Source organism: Suricata suricatta, chromosome 3 (genome assembly GCF_006229205.1).
Source record: "Suricata suricatta isolate VVHF042 chromosome 3, meerkat_22Aug2017_6uvM2_HiC, whole genome shotgun sequence".
NCBI classification, from domain to species: Eukaryota; Metazoa; Chordata; class Mammalia; order Carnivora; family Herpestidae; genus Suricata; species Suricata suricatta.
The window spans coordinates 44,863,714-44,884,957 of NC_043702.1; the positions used below are offsets into that span (position 1 = coordinate 44,863,714).

Sequence of the window (21,244 nt, forward strand, 5' to 3'; positions counted from 1 at the left end):
ATTTTTAGCTCTCTTTCAGGTCCATCATTACACTTAAATAAGCAGATTCAATTTTTAATATCTTCAAAGATGACCATTAACTATATGCTTTTTATATAATAAATTATTTGCGTGATAAAAAGGTATGCAATGCCACACAGTTTAATAATATATAAATTAATCTAATTATTAATATTTAAAGTAGCTTACAAAAAAATCAAAACTATTCTCTATTCTCAGAAAATTACATTCCAAGGAATTAAATAGGGCATTCAAGAAGATGTTATTGGATTTCTGATTATATGAGCATGTATTAGATTGAAATTGGATAGGAAAAAAAGAAATGATAATTTGGACAAACTAACTGGTCTTTATAAAAGTGTAAAATTATGAGCATTCATTGTAAGGAACCAGGAAAAACAGAACTATTTATTGGATCCTCTGAATAAAAAAGGCAAGTGGCACCAATAACCTTTCGTTTTCTGGGCCTACAGTTCTCATTCTTTTATGGGTCTGACATTTTACAGTCTAAATTAAAGTAGCTGAAGATCAACATGCGAATGGTTCTGGAAGTCCATGACTCAGCTCCCTGGGGTCTCCCTGTTCCTTAACAGTGATGATTCAGAGAAGTTGAATTCAGGATGTCATCTAAACATATGGCTACAGTCACCAACAGCTGCAGTTCCAATCTTGAACTAAGCTCAGACATCTCCAGATACTTTTCATTGGAGCATAAGCATAAATTCCAGAATTTTTCCACATTAGGACTTTTTTCACCAGCAGTTACTCTCACTGAGTGAGAAAATTGGTCCATCATGTTTATTGTACTCAAGGATAAAAACTTTAGCCAGTAGGGGATCCTGGGTGACTCAGTCTGTTAAGCACCTACTCTTGATTTTGGCTTAGGTGATGATCTCATGGTTCAATTCATGAGATGGAGCCCAGCATCAGGCTGGGCGTTAACAGTGCGGAGCCTGCTTCAGATTGTTTTCCTCTCTTTCTGCCCTTCCCCTGCTGGTGAGCACTCTCTCTCTCTCTCTGTCTCTCTCTGTCTCTCTCTCTCTCTCTCTCAAAATAAATAAATACTTACTCTATAATAGGTACGTAGAAAAGTAAATATAAAAAGTAGGAAAAATAGAAGCAACCATAAATCTTTCAATATTGTTCTCTCTTGAAATACAGATGGTAAAAATAAGAAAAAACAGTTAATATATTCAGTTCTTTCCTTTCTCCTCACACCTATATTTATTGTATTCATTTATAACATTTTTATTTCCCTATATTTGAAGCTATTATCTTTAGTAGTTAAACAGAACTGAATTCTCAGAAACCTGCATTCTGGTTTAGATATAGAATACCAACCCTCCCTACCACCCACTAAAGAAAAGATGTGAATACAGTATGTTGTGAAACGCTTTACTTTTAAATAAACTGGGTTAGTACAGGAAGCAGAGTCACTCTGATAAAGAAAGATGAACTCAAAGAAATGAATGACACCTTCTTCTGAAAAAAAATCTTACAAATTTAACTGTAAAATCTGGACAACATAATTCCACAAATATTCTTCTGAAAGATTTTTGTAATTATGAGTAAATATATAACAAAGAATCTTTGGCATTATTTCCTCATTTATGTGTTTCTACTTCATTTCTCTTTGTTCATTATATTTAGTATGTAAAGATCTACATCACATTTTCTTCAGACTTGACTTACAGATTTTTAGAAATATTTTTACATATTTACATTCTCCCTACTCATAACTTCTAATTATCTCTCTCTTCTCCTCCTCCCACCCCCCATCACTTCTCAATTTTCCTTCTCAATTTCCCAGGTCTCTGTTCCTCTAGCAATAAGAATTAATATTTCTTATTATTATTTAGAGAGATTATTTTTCCTCTTTAAAGATATAAACACAGAAAAAAAATTAAAGATTTTAAATTGTTTTAATAGATGAGTTTCTTCTTGACTTATTTTACTTATAGGACATAGGTCCAAAACAGAGAATATAAATCCCCTAGTGAGAACTTGATAAAATGTTAGTTTCTAGAGATTGTAAATAATCTGAAATCCACTTTAGGGGACAAAAGAGGAAGATATTTGCAAGAACAGTGGGTCTTTCTTGTGAAAATAAAAGTACAGTTGCCTTTTCCTTGAATGTTGGCAATTCTTATGTTTGAACTGAAGTTCTGCCAATTTTCAAATGTAAGACTTTGAGGGGGGGATTCTGGGATTCAGTTTTCTCATTAAAAATACTTATCCCTATGGTTTCTTTTATATCTAACAATACCTAATTCTATCATCATATTCTCCACTTCAGTTTTTGTTTATTTTTTAAATAAATAGTTTACATATGTATGCTATTTGGTTATACATGAAGATATTCATCCTTTCTCCCTAATGTCACTATTTCCTTTCTATGGAACTGTGTTTACTTTTACTTCTTATGTTGTAAATGACAAGAAGTCAGGCCTACACAGTGAATAGTTTTTAATGTATTATTCTTAGAAGAAACTCCCCAGTTTTATAAAATCATATGTGACAACTTCTGAATGTCAAAGAGAGTAATAAAGTTTTTTTTTTTTTTTATCAATGAAGTTGTCACAATCTAAAACACAGGTAAGTGTTATGATCTGACCTATTAACTAACATTAGGGAGTCACACATTACACAAGTCTCCGGAAACATGACTTCCTGTAATAAGAGCCAGATCTAGTAGATGTTTCCTAAGTGGACTGCCAACCTTTAAGTAAACATGAATAAAATCAATAGTCTGCAGTTATTTCAGGATGTGTTTTGTTGTTTTTATTTTTTAATTACCCTGTGTTTCTAATATTAATTTACTTATCAAGTCAGAATGTTTTGCTTCATTGTTTTCCATATTTTATCTTTACTCTGGGTATATTTCTAGGACATAATCTAAAACTTTGACTCTCTCAGGGGCACTGACTGCTTCTTCAGTCAGCAGAGCATGTGACTCTTAATCTCTGGGTGGTAAGTTTGACTCCCAAGTTGGGCAGTGAAATTACTTAAAAAATGAAAAATAAAAAAATAATAAAAAGACACTGAAACTATTTTTAAGAACCTTAAAAATCAGACTCCTATAGCAAAACATCAGACATTATTTTAGTGTTAAAACAGTTTTAATGATAAGAAAAGGGGATTCCTACCTGGGCTTTGTAGTACTGATACTATTTTCTCATCCCCCAGGTATCATTTAATCAAAACAGTTGAAACAAATTGGTTAATAACCAGTTTGTGGAAGTAAAAATAACAAAATAACTGCCAGTTAGGTTACATTAGGCTGGGGGTAGACAAAACCACAGCCAACTAGCTCAGATGATGAGGCTTATTCCTCATGTCATCTTGTTGTACAAAGGACAGAGGTAATATGCTTCAAGACCAGTTAATTCGACACAGATCTAAGGCTCTCCTGTCATTTTATGTCTGTCATGTACAGCAGGTGGTCTTTCTCTCAGGCAAGCCTCAATATTATAAGATGATTGCTTCAGTGACAAGCATCACATAAAGACAAATGGACAGAGACACCATGTGGCCTTTTCTATGTGGCTCCACTTGAGAAAGGGTCTTTTTTGAAGGTACACACCCGAACCGTGGAAAAGAGCATACTTGCTTTCTCATATCATTGGCCAGAAATTTATCATTTAGAGATAATTAAACAAATCACTATAGGGGAAATGGAATCACTATAATTAATATGGATTAATGAAGAGTTTATTATTTACAAATATATTCCTGGAGTAGACATAGGATATCTTTCCTGAGATCTGGATTTTTGTACATTTTTGGCTCACTAATATTGATAAAAAGTGGTAACAAATGGTTGTCACTATGCAAACAAACAAGAAAACTGAAACAACAGTTTAAAAAGTTGAAAAAAATGACAAAAGATATCCATATTCTCACTAGCCTAATATATTTCCCTTTTTAAAACATTTTTTTCTGTATGACATCAATTTTTACCTAGCTGATCTTAAAATAGACATATGATTTGTATTCAGCTTTTAAAATCCATATTACCATGATTATTCCCCACTTTATCTTCTAGTCATTATCACTACCAATTTAACTTTGTGTAAGATCACATCTGGTAGATGGATATGCCACCATATCTACTAATTATCATAATGTTGCATATCTACATCTAAAATGTAACATTTTTATGCTAACATAAACATGAGTGTGCACTTAGCCATTTTCATATACTTATATTTCCAATTTGTGATATTGCTAACATAACATATCATCTACATTTTTTGGACAAAGAATGTTCACATAGGAAAAATTATTTGTTGATGATTAAATAGCAAACCACTCATATATTTGCTCTTGCCAACACTCCTCAAAGTCTTGCCCTTTTGGTCTTTTATTTCTGTCCAATTGATTAAGTCCAGTTATGAATTCTTCAGAAGTTTAATTTTTATATCCAGAGAGAAGGAGTCTGATTTTTGAAGCCATACATCATTGGGAATTTATAGTTGGATTCCAGAAGTCCAGCAATCCTTTAATAAGAAATTTTCAATACCTCTGTTTATTTTGTCTAGAGAAAATGCCAAACTCTCACACTTTTAAAAGTCCACTACTACTTGACATTTTGAACGTTCTCAACCTCTTATTCACCTAGAAAATTGAATCACAGCAGGAAAATCTACTTTCTACTTGCTCTTCAACAGCTCCTTGACAAAATACATACATGTACACTCACATGTATCATATCTGCAACCCCTCAAAAGGAATACTTCTCATTTAAAAAAAATATTTATTTATTACTTTTGAGAGAGAGAGAGCATGGGGGGGGGCAGAGAGAGAAGGAAATAGGGCCTGAGGCCGCCCTGAGCTGACAGTACAGAGCCTGATGCAGGGCTTGAACTCACGAACTGCAAAATCATGACCTGAGCAGAAGTTGGACGCTTAACCAACTGAACCACCCAGTAGTCAAAGATTGAATGAATAGACAGAACAAATCGCAAAAGGGAATTCAAAAAAGGTACCTGAAAATCTTTAAAGCATCATATTTTCTTTTTTACCCAAATTTTAGAGGAAATAGAGGACATGTATACAAACATAAAAAAATAAATAAAATCTTGGCTAAAAACCAAAGTTGAAAAGAACAAACTCCTATTATATTTGAGCCCCATTTCAAATATATAATTATAGTTAGCTCTACAATTATTTGGGATTAATATCTATAATGTAGATTGAGTCTTCATTTAGATGTTCTCCCTAGATGCTTGTTTTAAGCTATTTTCTTAAACTGGTTAATCAATTATACTTGTAGGATTAGCAACCAGAGAAACTGGTTTTCATTCTGTAGTTCCTTTGGTGATACTGCCTACTCATAGTATTCAATTTTCAATAAAGGTAATATTTCAAAGAGAAATAAATACAGATATAAGTAATTAATATATTGAACAATATTTTCATGAATTGTATTTAGTCTCTATCCCGTAAGTCTTCTTTATTTTAAGGAAACTTTGAGAAAGTCGAGGATCTAGTCTTGCCTCTGTCACTTAGTAGCCATCTAGCCATGTGATGTTGGAAAACAACTCCTATATCTCTAACATAAATTCAGTATACCTGTCCCATTGGCTGTATAGCATTATTGTCAAGATACAGTGACCTAATAGATAAGAAATCACTTCAAAAAATGTTAAAGCTTTATAAAAAATGTTTTATAATGCTATATCTTTGTACTTCTAATATCAATTCTTAAAATAAATGTGGCATATATTCCCTATAGGCAGAATCTCATCACATTTTATCTTAATTTTAATCTTATTTCATAGATAAATAATACTGATGCCAAAATAATGCTTATAATGATGACTCAATGTTCCAAGAATGTCAGCCTGGGGGGAATTTAAAAAAGAGATAATGAAGGCTCTGTACAGACTTGTTAGATTTAGTATGTGGCAAATGTGCAGTCACAAAACCTGAGACCTCTCTTGAAGAACTACCCAAACATTTGCATTCACACAATGTATTTATTTAAAAAATACATTTTTCCTGAGAGAAATCTGGTTCTCAAATCTCAAATCTCTAACTGAGATTATGCAAGTTCAGAAACTCTCCAGTCAGGAACAAGAGTTGGAAGCCTATTAACAATAGTTTTTAACAAAAACCCATTTCTGGACCCTAGTCATTTATGAATATTTGGAAAATTTCCACTGAAAATACTACTTATAAAAAATGAACTTCAAAACAAAAAGAGAAAATAGAAAACTAGAAGAATCCCTAGAGGGTTTTTTTTCCTTCCCTTCTCTCACCATAAATTTTATTCTAATTTTTCACTTCTTCGTTCATTATCCTTAGTGTTAGTATGCAGCAAACTCACCCAAAATGAGAGAGAACAAAGGAGGCACAGAGGTTAAAGATCAAAGCAGGCTCCAGATTTTAGTGGGCAGAAAGGTAGCTCCCCTGCCGGGATCAGCCAAATTGAGTGGATGGCAGTAATAAACACCAAGAGAATAACAACATTAGCCACTGCTGAGCAGAAAATTGGAATTATGCTTCAGGCTATTTTTTTCCTCTTTTCTGGTTGCCAGGTTTGTCTGTCCTTTCATTGGTACACCACAAAGCAGCAGCCAAAATGAAATTCCTTTCTCTTAGACATAGCAAACTATGCACTGATCTTGCAAATGAATAGTTAAACTTTAAAAAAAGAAGTTTAGGGGTGCCTGAGTGGCTTAGTCAGTTAAGGGTCCAGCTTCGGCTCAGGTCATGATCTCACGGTTTGTGGGTTCAAGCCCCACATCGGGCTCTGTGCTGACAGCTAGCTCAGAACCTGGAGCCTGCTTCAGATTCTGTGTCTCCATCTCTTCCTGACCCTCCTTTGCTTGCACTGTCTCTCTGTCTCTCAAAAATAAATAAAGAACTTTAAAAAATTTTAATTAAAAAATAAAAATAAAAAAGTTCTACAATTTGTGAAAAAAATTTGAATGAGGAAGTTTAAATTATATAAGCACAGTGCTGATGATATATAAGTAAACACAATATGTAATTTTTCCAGATTAATTTCAAGATGATAAAGTAACAGGAGTAGATCGCTGGAACGAAAGGTAGAATAGGTCAGTAACCGTCCACCTATTGTGTCATGCCTTTTCCAAAATCATGTCCTAGAAATCTAATGCTGTAATTCCAGCCCACTCTTGTTCTCTTCCATTCTCTGAGATTTTTGCTCTCTGAATCCTGCCATTAAGTTCTCATTCACATTAATATCCATTGCCATTCCTTTTGAGTTCTCTTCCAGTCACCAAAGCCAAACTGCCAACATATTTCTAGCTCCACTTGACTGTAATCTTTAGAATATTTACTCTGCCTTAAGATCTATACTGTTTAATTTCTAATTGGTAGCTCAGGAATTCTTGGCTTCCATACTAGCCAAATTAGAATAAAAGTGTTTCTTAGCTTGTCCCAAATGTCTTTCCAAATTAGTACTATATTTTCAATTATTTTCTAGACCTTAATAGAATCTGAGATAACATTCTCAAGAAAGAATGAGCTTCATGAATATTGAGCTTCTGTTTTGTAGTGTACCCAACATGGTGTCAAAAATTACTTACACAAATGATAATAGCTAAAATTTACTGAACTAGTCACCATTCTGATTCCTCTACATTTAATTCTGACACCCAGTGAGGTAGGTTGTAGTAAAATACCCATTAAAATTTTTTTAATGTTTTATTTATTTTTGAGAGAGAGAGAAACAGCATTAGCAGAGGAGGGGCAGAGAGAGAGGGAGACTTAGAATCTGAAGCAGGCTCCAGGCTCTGAGCTGTCAGCACAGAGACTGATGCGGGGCTCGAATCCAGGAACCGTGAGATCATGACCTGAGCTGAAGTTGGATGGTTAACCGACTGAGCCACCCAGGTGCCCCCTAAAATACCCCTTTTATAGATGAGTAAACAGAGGCAAATAGCAGATAAATACATTGTCAAATTCACATAATTGGTAGATTACTAAACTGGTATTTGAAGTTGTACTATCTGCACCAGTTCGCCAGGGCTGCCATAACAATAAGCCACAGACTGTGCAGCTTAAACAACAGCGGTTTATTTCTCACAGCTCTGAAAGCTAGATGTTCAAGATAAAGGTGTCAACAAGGAATGGTTTCTTTTGAGGCCTCTCTTCTGGGCTTGTAGGTGGTGAGGTCTTTCCTCTGTGTGTATCATATCCTAGTTTTTCCTCTTTTTTATATAAGGACACCAACCATATTGGATTAGGGCCTACCTCAATCTCATTAGTCCTTAATTATCTCTTTAAAGGCCTTATACCCAAATACAGCACAGTCTGAGGTACTGGGGTGTTAAGACATCATCATATGAATTTGTAGGGGGACACAGTCTCACTCTAGATTCCTTCTTTTCACCACTAAACAAACCTAAGAAAGAGAAAAGACAGAAGGTAGATGGAAGGTGAGAAGAATCAAGGAAGGAGGGATGGATGGATGGATGGATGGATGGATGGTTGGAAGGAAGGAAGGAAGAGAGGAAGGGAAAGAGGGAGGGATGGAGGGAGCGGGGAGGAAGGAAAGAAAGGAGGAAGGAAGACAACAAACAGAAGAGAAAGAGGATAAAAAGGAGGAAGGGAGGAAGGAAAGATACTACTTGGGATCACAGCTCCGGACATTACTTGAATTGATTTGATGGCTCTTGGTTTCCATAAGGGATATAGCCATCTCGACTACAGTGATTTAATTGCCAAGCAGCTCAGAATAACCTTGGAGGCAGCCAGAGGCTGAGTGCTTTGTAGACATTGCTGAATGTCTACATAATTCCCCAATTCTCAGCAAGGCAGCTTGGTATGGTGATATGACCATGAGCTCTGGAGTTACAGGAACATGGGTGCAAATATTAGCTCTTTCAGATTATTTGGAAAAATTATACTTTTTTTCTGAGCCTCAGTTTTCTTAAGATGGGTATAATATTTCATGTAGAATAAGACTTTCTGTGGGACACGGGGACAGAAGGAGAGAGAATCTTAAGCAGGCTCCACATTAGCATGGAGCCCAACATAGGGCTCAATCCCACAACCCTGGGATCATGACCTGAGCTGAGATCAAGAGTCTGACACTCAACCAACTGAACCACGCAGGTGCCCATATTTTTAAGAGAATTATAGTTGAGAGAAAGTTCTTAGATAAGCTTATATACTTAACAAGTACAAATCTCAAGGTTCTTCCCTTTTCCTTTCCATTTTTGGCTCCTTATTTCCTAGATTCATAAAGACCACTTCCCTTTCTTTCACATAATCTCTCAAGAATATTAATATCATAATAGTGAAATAACAAATAATACATTTCTTTCTCCTAGTTATTTCTTTTCTAAGTACACATTTTAAAAATATTTATTTGTTTATTTTCACAGAGAAAGAAAGAGAGCAGGAGAGGGGCAGAGAGGGAGAGAGAGAATCATAAGCAGGCTCCTCATTGACAGTGCAACAGGAGGCTTGACCTCTGGAATCAGGTGATCATGACCTAAGCCGAAATCAAGAGCCTGATAAAGGTGGCTTAAATGACTGAGGCCCCTCTAGGTACATTTTTAGGTGTCCCTCCCACACACTACCATCTCTTTGAATTGGGTTTTAGCAATTCTTTTTCCTCCTTTGATTTGGAAAACACCTACCACTTAAGTAAAATTTTATAAACCTCACATCTACTCTATTCATGTTACTTCTTCCTTTAAAAATTTCCTTAAACATTTTTTTTCAATGGAAATATTTCATACTTCCAGAAGAGTAGAGTACGCAATTTAAAAAAGACAATTACATTTAGGAAAAGAAATATGGATGGATGGCCACTCTATCACAGTTGCTTCTAATCTCTATTTTTTGGTGGGAGTGGTAGAAATAAGTAAAACTGCATGGATATATCCAAAGATACTGTAACCTAATTTTAGCTCACAAAGTATACTCAAATTAATCCACTTATTTATCAGGTATTACTTAGTCATTTTTTGGGTATTGAACATAGAATTGTGAATGCTGTATAAGATCTCTATGCTCACAATGGAATATGCTTTACTGATCGAGACAGTGAACATGTACACAAATAAACATGTAAGTGGTGATAAGTGCTATTCAAAAAACAAAGCTAGACAATACTAGCAGAATGTGAAATGGTGCAGCTGCTTTGGCAGTTCCTTAAAAGAGTAAATAAAATTACCATATGACCCAGTAATTCCACTCCTGGTTATATACCCAAGAGAAATGAAACTTGTGCACAAGTGTTCATAATGGTATTCATAATATCCAAAAAGTGGAAAAAGCACAAATGCTCATTGACTGTTAAATTGATATATTATAGTATGTCTATACAATAGAAACGTTACAGCATGGATGAACCTTGAAAACATCATTAAATTAAAGAAGTTAGACACAACAGGCCACTTAGTGGATTGTTTAATTTATATGAAATATCTAGAGTTAGGTGATGCACAGAGACAAATTAGATTAATGGTTACCTAGAGATGTGGCATGGGGAAATTGGGAAAGGAGGAGGTAATGGCTAAAAGGTGTGGAGTTTCCTTATAGTGATGAAAATATTCTAAAACTCACAGGGCAATGGTTGTATAACTCTGTATATACCCTAATAGTTACTGAACCTACTGAATCATTTTTAAAAATCAAATGTATAGAGAATGATGAAGAACTGGTGCTGGTTACTTTTTAAACATGGTGCTCCAAGACAATCAGGAGGAGAGGGTATCTGAAAAGGGTGCTGAGTAAAGAAGGGAGTCTGCTAATCCGGTATCTCAGAGAAAAGTATTCCCATGACAAGAAATAGTGGTTTAGGGGGGTGCCCTGGGTGGGTGAGTTGGTTAAGTGACTCTTAATTTCAGCTCAGGTCATGACCCCAGGGTCCTGGGATGAAGCCCTTCCTTGGGCTCTGCACTGAGCATGGAGCCTGCTTGGGATTCTCAATCTCTCTCTCTCTCTCTCTCTCTCTCTCTCTCTCTCTCTCTCTCTCTCTCTCTCTCTCTGCTTCTGTCCCTCTCCCAACCCTTCTCTCAAATAAACTAATTAATTTTTAAAAATAGTAGTTTCAAAGCATTAAACCTGGAAGATGTATGGCTTGTTCAAGAATTAGCAGTTTCAGTGAGGCCAAGATATTAGTAGGCAGTGTCCATAAAGCCAAGCAATTACAGGAAAGACAGGAAGTAAACTTGAAAGGGAGTTGGAAATGGCTTACTGTGCACCTTTTCCCTTGGTGAAATGACCCTACCTCATGATGATGATGACGATGATGATGATGATGATAGAGCAAAACATTTCCCAGCTCCTGTCTTCCATCTTTAACTGCCTTTATACAGGCCCACTTAGAAAACATAACCTTCACGTACAATCTGTCCAGACTGAATTCATCCCTAATATGCATACCAATCAATACTTAATTTCCCTATTTCTATTAGTACAACAATTTACTCAGAATGTACTTGAATTATCTGCCCTTCATATCCTGTATTTACTTAGTTACTCAGTTTTATCAGTATAAACTCCAAACCTCTCCCACCTGCCCTTTCTCTGTGATTCCACTGATAACTCCCTGCTCATACTTTCAATCTGATCTTCTGCAACATTCTAGCTGATAATTCCACTTAAATTTTGCCCTCTAGACATTTTTCCAAATGTACTGGATTTTAGTAAAGCACAGATCACATCATGCTTTTTAATATTTTTCTGGTTCGGAAAATCTACTGACTTTTCCTTAAATGTAACATTATTTGTCAAAGTACTTCCCCAAAATGTTATGGGACAATAGTCCTATAAAAGTTTGGAAATGCATTTGCTATATTCTCCCATAAAAGATATAATTGTACATTACCATAATTAGGATCCTATAAAAGTCCTACAGTTGAGAAGCCTTTATAAGTTTTTTTTAATTCCAACATAAATATATGTTTCTTATGTAACAACTAATAACATATTTTATGTAACAACTAATAACATCTTGCCAAACTCATGTTCTGAGAACACATCTTGACCTAAAAGGGTAAAATCAATGCTGCAAATTAGCACTAAAGTGAATAGAAAATATAAACTATATAACTATAGATTATTCTGTGAAGTGTATAAAATGTATTCATTAAATTTTAGAACTTAAATGGAATTTAAGGACAATGTAGCCAAAGTTATGTGTTTTATAAATCAGGTTTAAAAGCATAAATTTATTTCCAAAGGTTACTTAACAGGCTGCTGGCCAAGCTTAGCGTCGGATTTTCAGTTTTTGGTCCCAAAAGATAAATACTATTTTTATTCAAGTTAAATACCTTAACATGCAGTTATTGTCTACTGCTACCTGGAATATACAAAACTTACCCAGAGGATTTATCTAGGCGTTGTTATTAACATTGTATTTTTATTTAACTCTTGGTTACATGTAAATTCCCAAAGGTCAAGGATTCCTCTAAATTTGTAAATCTCTCTTAGTGTCTAACATATCACCATGCACACTAGTCACTAACACAACCCATTTATGTAACAGATTCTTGCTGAAATGCCTTCATGTTGAATCTGAAATTAAAGGGGACTTGAAGACTGAGGGCCCTCCTCCTGGTTCATGGCTGACACCCTCTTGCTGTGTCCTCACATAGTGAAAGGGATGAGGGATATTTGTGGGGTCTCTTTTATAAGAACATGAACCTTATCCCTTAAGACCTAATTACGTCTGAAAGGCCCTACCTCCTAATACCATCACAGTTAGGAGTTAAGATTCTATATAGAAATTTGGGGAACACAAATAATTCAGACGATAGCATAATCCCACCAACAACAGTGAAGGTCCAAATCTCCATTTACACTTCATATCATTTGCTTTTATTAATTTGAGTTGCAGTATCTCACAATAGTGCTATTTAAAAATTTTTTCAGTAAAAAAAATTTAAAGGGGCGCCTGGGTGGCTCATTCGGTTGAGCATCCGGTTTCAGCTCATCATCTCATGGTTCGTGGGTTCTCTCTCTGTCTCACAAAAATAAATAAAAAACATTAAAAAATAAATAAAAATAAAATAAAATAAAAATTTTTGATGACTATGTTGAGTATCTTTTAATATGATTATTTTCCATTTACATAAAATCTTTTGAGACAGGCCTATTCAATCTTTAACCCATTTTTAATTGGATATTTATTTGTATTTCCTTATACATTTTCAGTGTATAATCTTCATATATATAAGTGTCAAACACTTTGTCACAACTTCCTTTTCAGTGTTATTGGTGCTTATCTTGATGAGCAGAAGTTCTTGATTTTAACGAAATGTAATTAACAGTATTTTATTTATTTTATAATTGGTGTTATGTCCTGATTCAGACATCTTTGCCAACCTTGTCATGAAATATTATCCTATGTTTCTTTTATAAGATTTGATGTTTTATCTTTCATATTCAGATCTTTGAATTCCTTTGAATCAATCATTCTGTATGATAGCAGGTTGGAGAGTAGTTATTTTTAATGGGACCAGATATTCAAGAGAGCAGAATGCAGAAAGGTCTAGTGAGTTAACCGATGCACAGTTTCAGTTTGGGTTTGCTATCTTGTTTGCCATTTTGCATTGTAACTTTGTTATGTTTTAAAAAGAAATTAATTACAATGATATGTAATTAAGCCAGTTCACTCAAATTGATCTCCACAAATCACAGTGTTACCAGTGTCATACAAAATTGCAATATTTTTTTCAGTGGTGTGCCCAAATCTTTTGCTCTGGGAGGCTAAGTGCTTTTGATCACTTTTCAGAGGCAACACTGTGGAAAAGAAAGAGCATTGGACTAGTAAGCTGCTAACTTGATTTCAAATTCTGGATCAGTCATTAATTAGCTATAGTTTGTGGCAGTACATTCTCATAGTTTTTCTGTCTAACACCCTTCCTTTCTTCTGGAAGCAACAATCCACTCCTCCTCAGAGCTACCCTTGTCCATCCTAAAATGCATACACCTATGTTAAGATTTGCAATGGTACTACATTTTCCTATTTTCCAAACCGGAAACAAGTCTGTTTCAGTTCCCCCAAATTGATTCCAGTCTCCCAGCAGCTTTTCATCTTAAATGTACTGGTCCAAAAGTGGAGGGTCCAAAAGTTTCAAATTTTCCAAATTGAAACCATATTCTCAAGCTGTTTGAATCTAGTTCATAAAGAGCAGTAGTCACATTATTTTTTATTTATTTATTTATTTTTTTTGAGAGAGAGAGAGAGCGTGCTTAAGTGGAGGAGGGGCAGAGAGAGAGAGGGGAAAAGAATGTGAAGCAGGCTCAGGGCTATGAGCTGTCAGCACAGAGTCTGATGCAGGGCTCAAACTCACAAACTGAGAGATCATGACCTGAGCCGAAGTCCAGCGTTTAACTGAGTGAGCCACCCAGGCGCCCCTCACATTGTTATGATGGAGTGTTTTAAGGTTTAAAACTTGGGAAATATCAACGTTGTGCATAGTACTATGTAGAGAAGTATGAGCTGCCCTATGGGAAATAAAGCTTGTCTAAGGAGTGCAGTAGCGATGAGCCACTCCTGGCCATAGTCAGCTCCCCGACTCTCAGATCCAACTACAAACCTTCCTTTCTGATTCTAGATTATTTCACCTTGTCTAGAATGAATGAGCTGATGGCCTTTTGACCTAAACTATCTGAGCTGCCTTCTGTTTCTTACAACTAGGGAAAGTCTAAAACTACTAAAATTAGGCAACACTCTAGGCCAATATTTTTAAAGAAAGTAACTTGGTTTGGAGCCCACATTCTCATCAAGTTCTTCAGGCACCCAACCTCAGCCTGCTCCCTAAACCACGGGACAGGAAAACATGCTATATTTTACACTCAAGATATAACAGCGTTGTACATCTCAAAGAAACTAATAGAAATAGAAGAGTCCTTGAAAAATATATTTTCAAAAATGAGACAAAGACTAGAAGTTTAGCTGATACACTCTTCAAAATTATCTATCTATATGTATACATATATACATATATATTTGTGGCTTCAAATAATTTATGACATGATATAGAAGGTATGGATCACTGCTATTGACTAAAAATCAAATGTATGTTAACATTTACAAGTGTTTGAGAAAATAGGTTGTACATTTCCCTAGTAATTTTTATGAAGCTTAAAGCAAAAGGCATTATTTCATTATTTATTATAAAGCTTCAAACACCTTAATGGTGTATAATGCAGCTATGATTCGTTACAGGCATAAACACAGGATTCTCTAAATTATTTTAGATGGAATGTCCATACTTGCATTTGTGATTATTTACTGATAAGATTTTTTTCCCTTCCTGACGCTGATAACATCAGTGGCATGTACATGTGTCCCTTCTTTTTGTCTTCCTGTGCTGCATGAACACATTTCCTTCCAGCTTTGAATCCAAAGGAGACAGAGCCTTTTAAAAATTTCAATGTGGTTTTCCATTATTTTTTTTTTACTGTGGATCTGTAAATCATTTTAAAAAAGGAAGTCTCACTTTCCTGCTGAAATCTATTTCCCACAGAGTGTAAATGTGTTGGTTTATCACTTAAAGCCCCGTTTCTGTTAAACTCTTTTGAATCAGATAACTCTCTAAATTGAGGGTGGAGGGACTGGGTAGAGGACTCAATAGAATGCTAGACATTTATGTTTCCACAGTTCTGTTTGCTCTCTTATAGGAAATCTGGTTAGGAAATTGGTTGTGAAAAACAAGTCTATTTTAAAGGAAACAAAGACAAAAATTGGAAAATGTCTTTCTTTTTTAAAAGACGTATTGAAGCAAAGGGAAAGTGAAATCGGGAATTGAACATTGCCTTCATGAGTGAAATAATAGAAAAATGTATGAAATATTAAAATATAATTAATTCAGACTGAGAAAGAAGAATAGCAAATATTCTTGCATTCAAATTGATGCAGAGAGAATTAATTGCATATGAAATGGATCTCAATACATACTTAGCCATGTTGATTGGGATTTACCCAGGTCTCTCAACTACTGCTATTTTCATTTGTGTTTTTGAGGTTGAAATATGAGCTGTGTACTTGAATATTATTAGTCATATGCCCTGAACATATGTCTGTCTAGAGTAGTAAATGCTATGTCCACATGTTTTAAATACAACTCATGGAATTTGTAGACAGAAGTGTGTGAGCATACACATTCAATGTCATAGAAATTTACATGTGGAGGCATGCATAAGATTCCTAAGAGTCCATAGGTAATTAGACATTAACTCTTAATTAAATATATCTGGGTTCTGTATTTCAGACGTCATTTCTACAATGAAGAAACAACAGATTTTTTGGGCTTCTGTGTATCTGCTGCTTAACTGTGCCTCTGCTACACTTAGTGCCATCGTTGAGGATGCTGAAGATTATACAGACATTACAGGTAAAATGTTAGAAGCACTCATCTTTTTCAGCTTGGTAAAGCTCTCAATTTGAATTCAATAATTTAATATATTTTCCTCCATTGTATAGAAAAATTAGCTTTTGCAGAAGTTGCATTTTTCTTGGGAAATGTCTTATATGTAAAATATCAAAACAAAACAAAACAAAACAAAAAAGAAAGCAATTTAGACCCAAAAAAGTCATGTTAGCAAGGAAGACTCTTTTTTTGCAGGCTATAAAATCTGAACATTGAAGTGTCTCTGGACAATTGCAGGGAGTGAAGTGCTGTAGAAATAGCTCTCTGGGAACTGTGATGCCACCCTCTGCCTGGGAAAAGTGTGAAAAGAAAAAGGAAACCACAGACATCTGAGGCTCCGGCCATTCTCCCCTTCTTGCCTTATTCTCAAAATAAGAACTTCCCAGATGAGTCCAGTGTGAGAACCTAGTCACCCTGGACACTAGGAGATCTGACTTAATGCAAGTTAGTTCTCATCCCAAAAATCTCTGTATCTAAAAACAAAATATTAACAATCAGCAATAGAACAAAGAGAAGATTGTAATCTGATTGTTAGTATAGATTTCTTTCTTTTTAAAAAAATTTTTTTAATGTTTTATTTATTTTGGATACAGACAGAGACAGAGCATGAGAGGGGGAGGGGCAGAGAGAGAAGGAGACACAGAACCGGAAGCAGGCTCCAGGCTCTGAGCTAGCTGTCAGCACAGAGCCTGACGCGGGGCTCAAACCCACAAATGTGAGATCTGACCTGAGCCGAAGTCGGACGCTTAACCGACTGAGCCACCCAGGCGCCCGTAGATTTCTTTCTTAAAAGTAATATTTTTGTGGGAAATTGGTAATTTTTGATAGAAATCTCAAGTCATTGGTAATAGTGAGAGGATATGAATAAAGTGATCGTTTCTACTTGTATGGAATGTTTATGATGTACTTCCATAAATACATTTTTATTTTATATATCTAACCATTCTTTAAAGGGATTTCAGCCAATATATTTCACTTTGATTAGACTATATATATATTTTTATGTCCCTGAAATTGGTAGGTTCGGGGGAAGCAGTGATAGGTCAGACCAAGTTCTCGAGAATCTCACTTTCACAGGGAGACTGCTCTATTTATTGTCACTGAAAAAAATTGTTATAAAAATTTCCTAAAGATGAAACTCCACTTAATTTAGTAAATAATATAATGTGCCTTATAAAAAGAGAATTTAGACATTATGAAATAAGCTCTAATTCTTCATTTGTCCCATTTATCAAAAGAGATGGCTTCCAATATTCTGGGAGTTGAGCAGAGAAGGAATGTGGAGAATAAAGTCCAAACAGGGAAACAGCAGGCAACCCATGGGAAGTGGGAGGAGAAAAGATTCCCAATATTCACTTAACTAATCTCCTCAGTTAGACTGAGTAAATGCACGCCAGGTAACCAGAAGGTTCCTGAAATTGTTGTTGCCAAAATTGGCCAAGAAGCCAGAACTAACCTATCAATAAGTCACCCAGCGAAATCTCTGCATAAATTCAGAACAAACCAAGCTGGCTAAGAAAACACATTTATCTCAAAGTTAGACTTGAAGATCGCTAAACTGACCGGCTGCACAGTCTTGACCAGTTTTGGGGTTTGGGATTTTTAAATTAATCTTACAATAACCTGATTCCACATCAGACTCCATTCAATTTTGAAGACACCATTTATCACACTGGGCCAAGGTCATGCCAGCTTTTCATAGAAGAACACCGTTTCACTGAATAGTGCACCATTATAGGAAAACATAAGGTTTTATTACTTCTCTCACAAGGGACTAGTAGACATTTTCTTAATCAGTCTAACCAGCAGGGAGGATGAAATACAATAAACTTTTTGATAATAAAAAACAGCAGTGACAAGTTGGTTTTTTTTTGTTTTTAATTCCTTTAGTGTGGGAGCGCGGAGAATAGCAGGGAGCCTTTAAAGAAAAGCAGGTGTGCTTCATGATACTTAGAATCAGACCTAAGTTTGTATGCGTGTTTGTCACTCAGTAGCTTTGCGAAACTAGATGAGTTATGTGTCAACTCTCTGACTCCCAGTGTCTTAGTCTGTATCTGAGGGGTGTAAATAACTATGTTTATATGGTTGTTACATGAACCGTGTAGAAGCACCGGGCACGTTTTGTGGCAGGGAGGAGTCAGAGCGAACGGCTGTGTTCTTCCCTGCCAGAGAAAACAAATCTTTTTAGTGAGAGAATCAAGCAGCATGTGGACTCTTAAACAGTAATGCTCCACTAAGAATCTAGGCTCCCAAACAAGTGCCAGGACAATGAGGACTCTGAAAGGACATGACTTATCCTCAAATATTATCATGAGCCTTCTAGCCAACATCCCAGGACAGGGGGAAGGGAGATCCTCAGACTGTGAGGCAGAAAATACAAGAAATCCATGACAAAAATGACATAATATAAACCATAATTTTGTTTGTCTGGCTGCATCAAATTAAATTCCTGTTACACGGCTCCCTATGTGTTTCCGAGTTACATGGTGTTCGGCAGATCCTTGTCACTAACACTTGCCTCAAGTCTCAGTTTCAAGTCTCAGGAAACCTCTCCCTGACCCTCCAGACAAGCTTGGGTACCTTATTACACACAAACACAGCATCTTCAACTTCCTGAATGTTTATGTAAGCAAGTCTTCAATGTCTGCGTGCTACATGAGAGTGGTGTGTGTGTGTGTCTGGGGTGGGGTTGTGTCTGCTGCCACCTAATGTACAATCACATCTTCCCTGACCACGCAGTGCCTGCCGTGATCAACACGCGGTTGTTAACTTTCAAAAGGATTTATCCAAAGTAAGAAATAAAAACTAGCGCAGGCTTCCATCCCTTTTAGACGGAGTGGCACGACCCCATATCCAAGAGAGCACACTTTGTCACTCCCCCACATCAGTGCAAAGTGTGGGTCGTAAGCTGACGGAACAACAGAATATTCTAATACATGATTCATCTAAAAAATGCATTAAAATGTGAGCAGTAAAGATGAAGAACTAGATAATAAATTAATAAAATACAGTTTACAGTTAATTCTTAGTGTTTCTTTGGGGAGGTTGCTGTACAATCACCTGCTTTCATCATTGAAACATTTGTAGTTTTTATAAAGTAAATCTGAGAAAAAAATATATTGAATAGAAATTCTAGGATTAAATCTAGGTGCTTGGCATAAATGACAATCTCGGAATCTCAGTCATGCAGATCTGTGACAGTATCACTCAATTTTAAGAATGTGTGAAGTATCCGGTGTAAAATTATGTGGGGGTCAATTCTAAAGCCAGCACTTATGGTGGTGTGAACTGAGCAATTAATTTCTATAGTGCTATTTTATAATTTTTAAATGGTATTTAAAAATGCCTAAATCAGAAGGTTGTTTCAATTATTATATAATACAATTACAAAATATCTGGAGCACAATTCTTCGTAAACAACAATTGCTGTTACCACTGCTACAGGGACAATTTGGTACTAGCTTTCATTTTTGTGGTGGTGGCCTGCCACCTGGTGGCACAATTACTAAGTAGCAAATTGAGGGAGCAGTATTTGCCTCGTAGAGAAAATGTAAAGTAAACGTTTTGGCATTGTGAAAAGGTCTATCAAATACATCAAAAGTCAAAATCAAAGGCGTTGTCAATGATAAAAAAAATCTTCTATAAATTATTATTTATAATACATAGTTCTCCTAAATATCTGATACCTGAGTAGCCACTCTGGTATAAAGTAAAGCTCCCTGGGTTCTGCAGGTAGAGAACTGTATTAAAGGCACCTGTCTGAAGTTCTGCTTCAATCATTCCGTGTCTGTGAAGATCTGAAGTAGCATTAATATGGGACTCAGGGACCATAATATTGTATGAAGAGTGCTATAGGAATTTCTGAAATAAAGGGGTCTAAGCCATAAGCTTCAAAATATCAGAATATTATTGTTCCTAGCCAATTCCCAAAATTATTTATGTGACTCTTGAGATCCTGAGACCTATTCTAAGACCAGATACTTATAGCTGACAGGTCAAATTTTTATCAGTCACATAAAAATGCATCCACAAACTCATGGGGCTAATGCAATAATACTTATCTTACGTCTGCTCTCAATTAGTGCACTGCTTAAAGTCTTTAAGGCAAAGCTTCTCACAACTTTTAACAGGTCAGAATGTCAGTCACATGATTCTAAGTCTTTAGGTAAAGAAAGGGAATAAAAGCAGTACTTACAATTATTCACAAATATACTACTACTCAGAAAAGGCTTTCAGGTATTTTTTAACTTAAACTGACAATTGTAATTTCAGTGATGAATGGAAAACATATTTATCCATAAGTCATTTTTCTTTATATTTACATATTTATCTGTGCAAATATTTCACCAACTCCCTATTATATATAATGTATATATATTATATATAAGTGCTATTATGTATATAAACAGATAATGAACTATAGAAAAATCACCTGTGTATATAATTTAAGAAAATTAAAAGTTTCAGGGACATCTAAGAACATTTAAGGATAATTATAAATCTGAAGTACACATATTATTAGGTGCCTGAAACTTTTAATATGCCTTGTGAAACATTTTGTTTATTGATTTGTTAATTTTTTGAGACATTTTAAAGCTAATCAGTCACATAAGTTCATCAGCATAAACTATTAAGTACTTAATAAGAAGGAATAAGAAATGAGATTTAAGTTTATATATGTCAATCAATAGTTATTTACTCATTTGATAAACTATTTACATATATACATTATAGATATTGATTGGCTTTTGGGACATTACATAATTGGCATAAAATTATTAAAAATATTGTATAAACACGCAAATTATATTTTCTCAACTGCACATAACCCCATAGGAAACTGAAAACAGACAAGTCCACAGGTGCACAAAATT

General features: G+C 35.3%; 1 protein-coding gene across 1 annotated transcript in view; it reads left to right on the plus strand.

The window, feature by feature from the left end:
* The window catches only part of TFPI (tissue factor pathway inhibitor), a 70,716-nt gene that overhangs the window by 8,073 nt on the left and 41,399 nt on the right, over positions 1-21,244 (plus strand). Inside the window, exon 2 of the mRNA XM_029933289.1 lies at positions 16,212-16,334. Within this exon, the coding sequence (XP_029789149.1) occupies positions 16,226-16,334 (109 nt within the window). The 5' untranslated portion in view covers positions 16,212-16,225. The remainder of the gene's footprint in view (positions 1-16,211; positions 16,335-21,244) is intronic.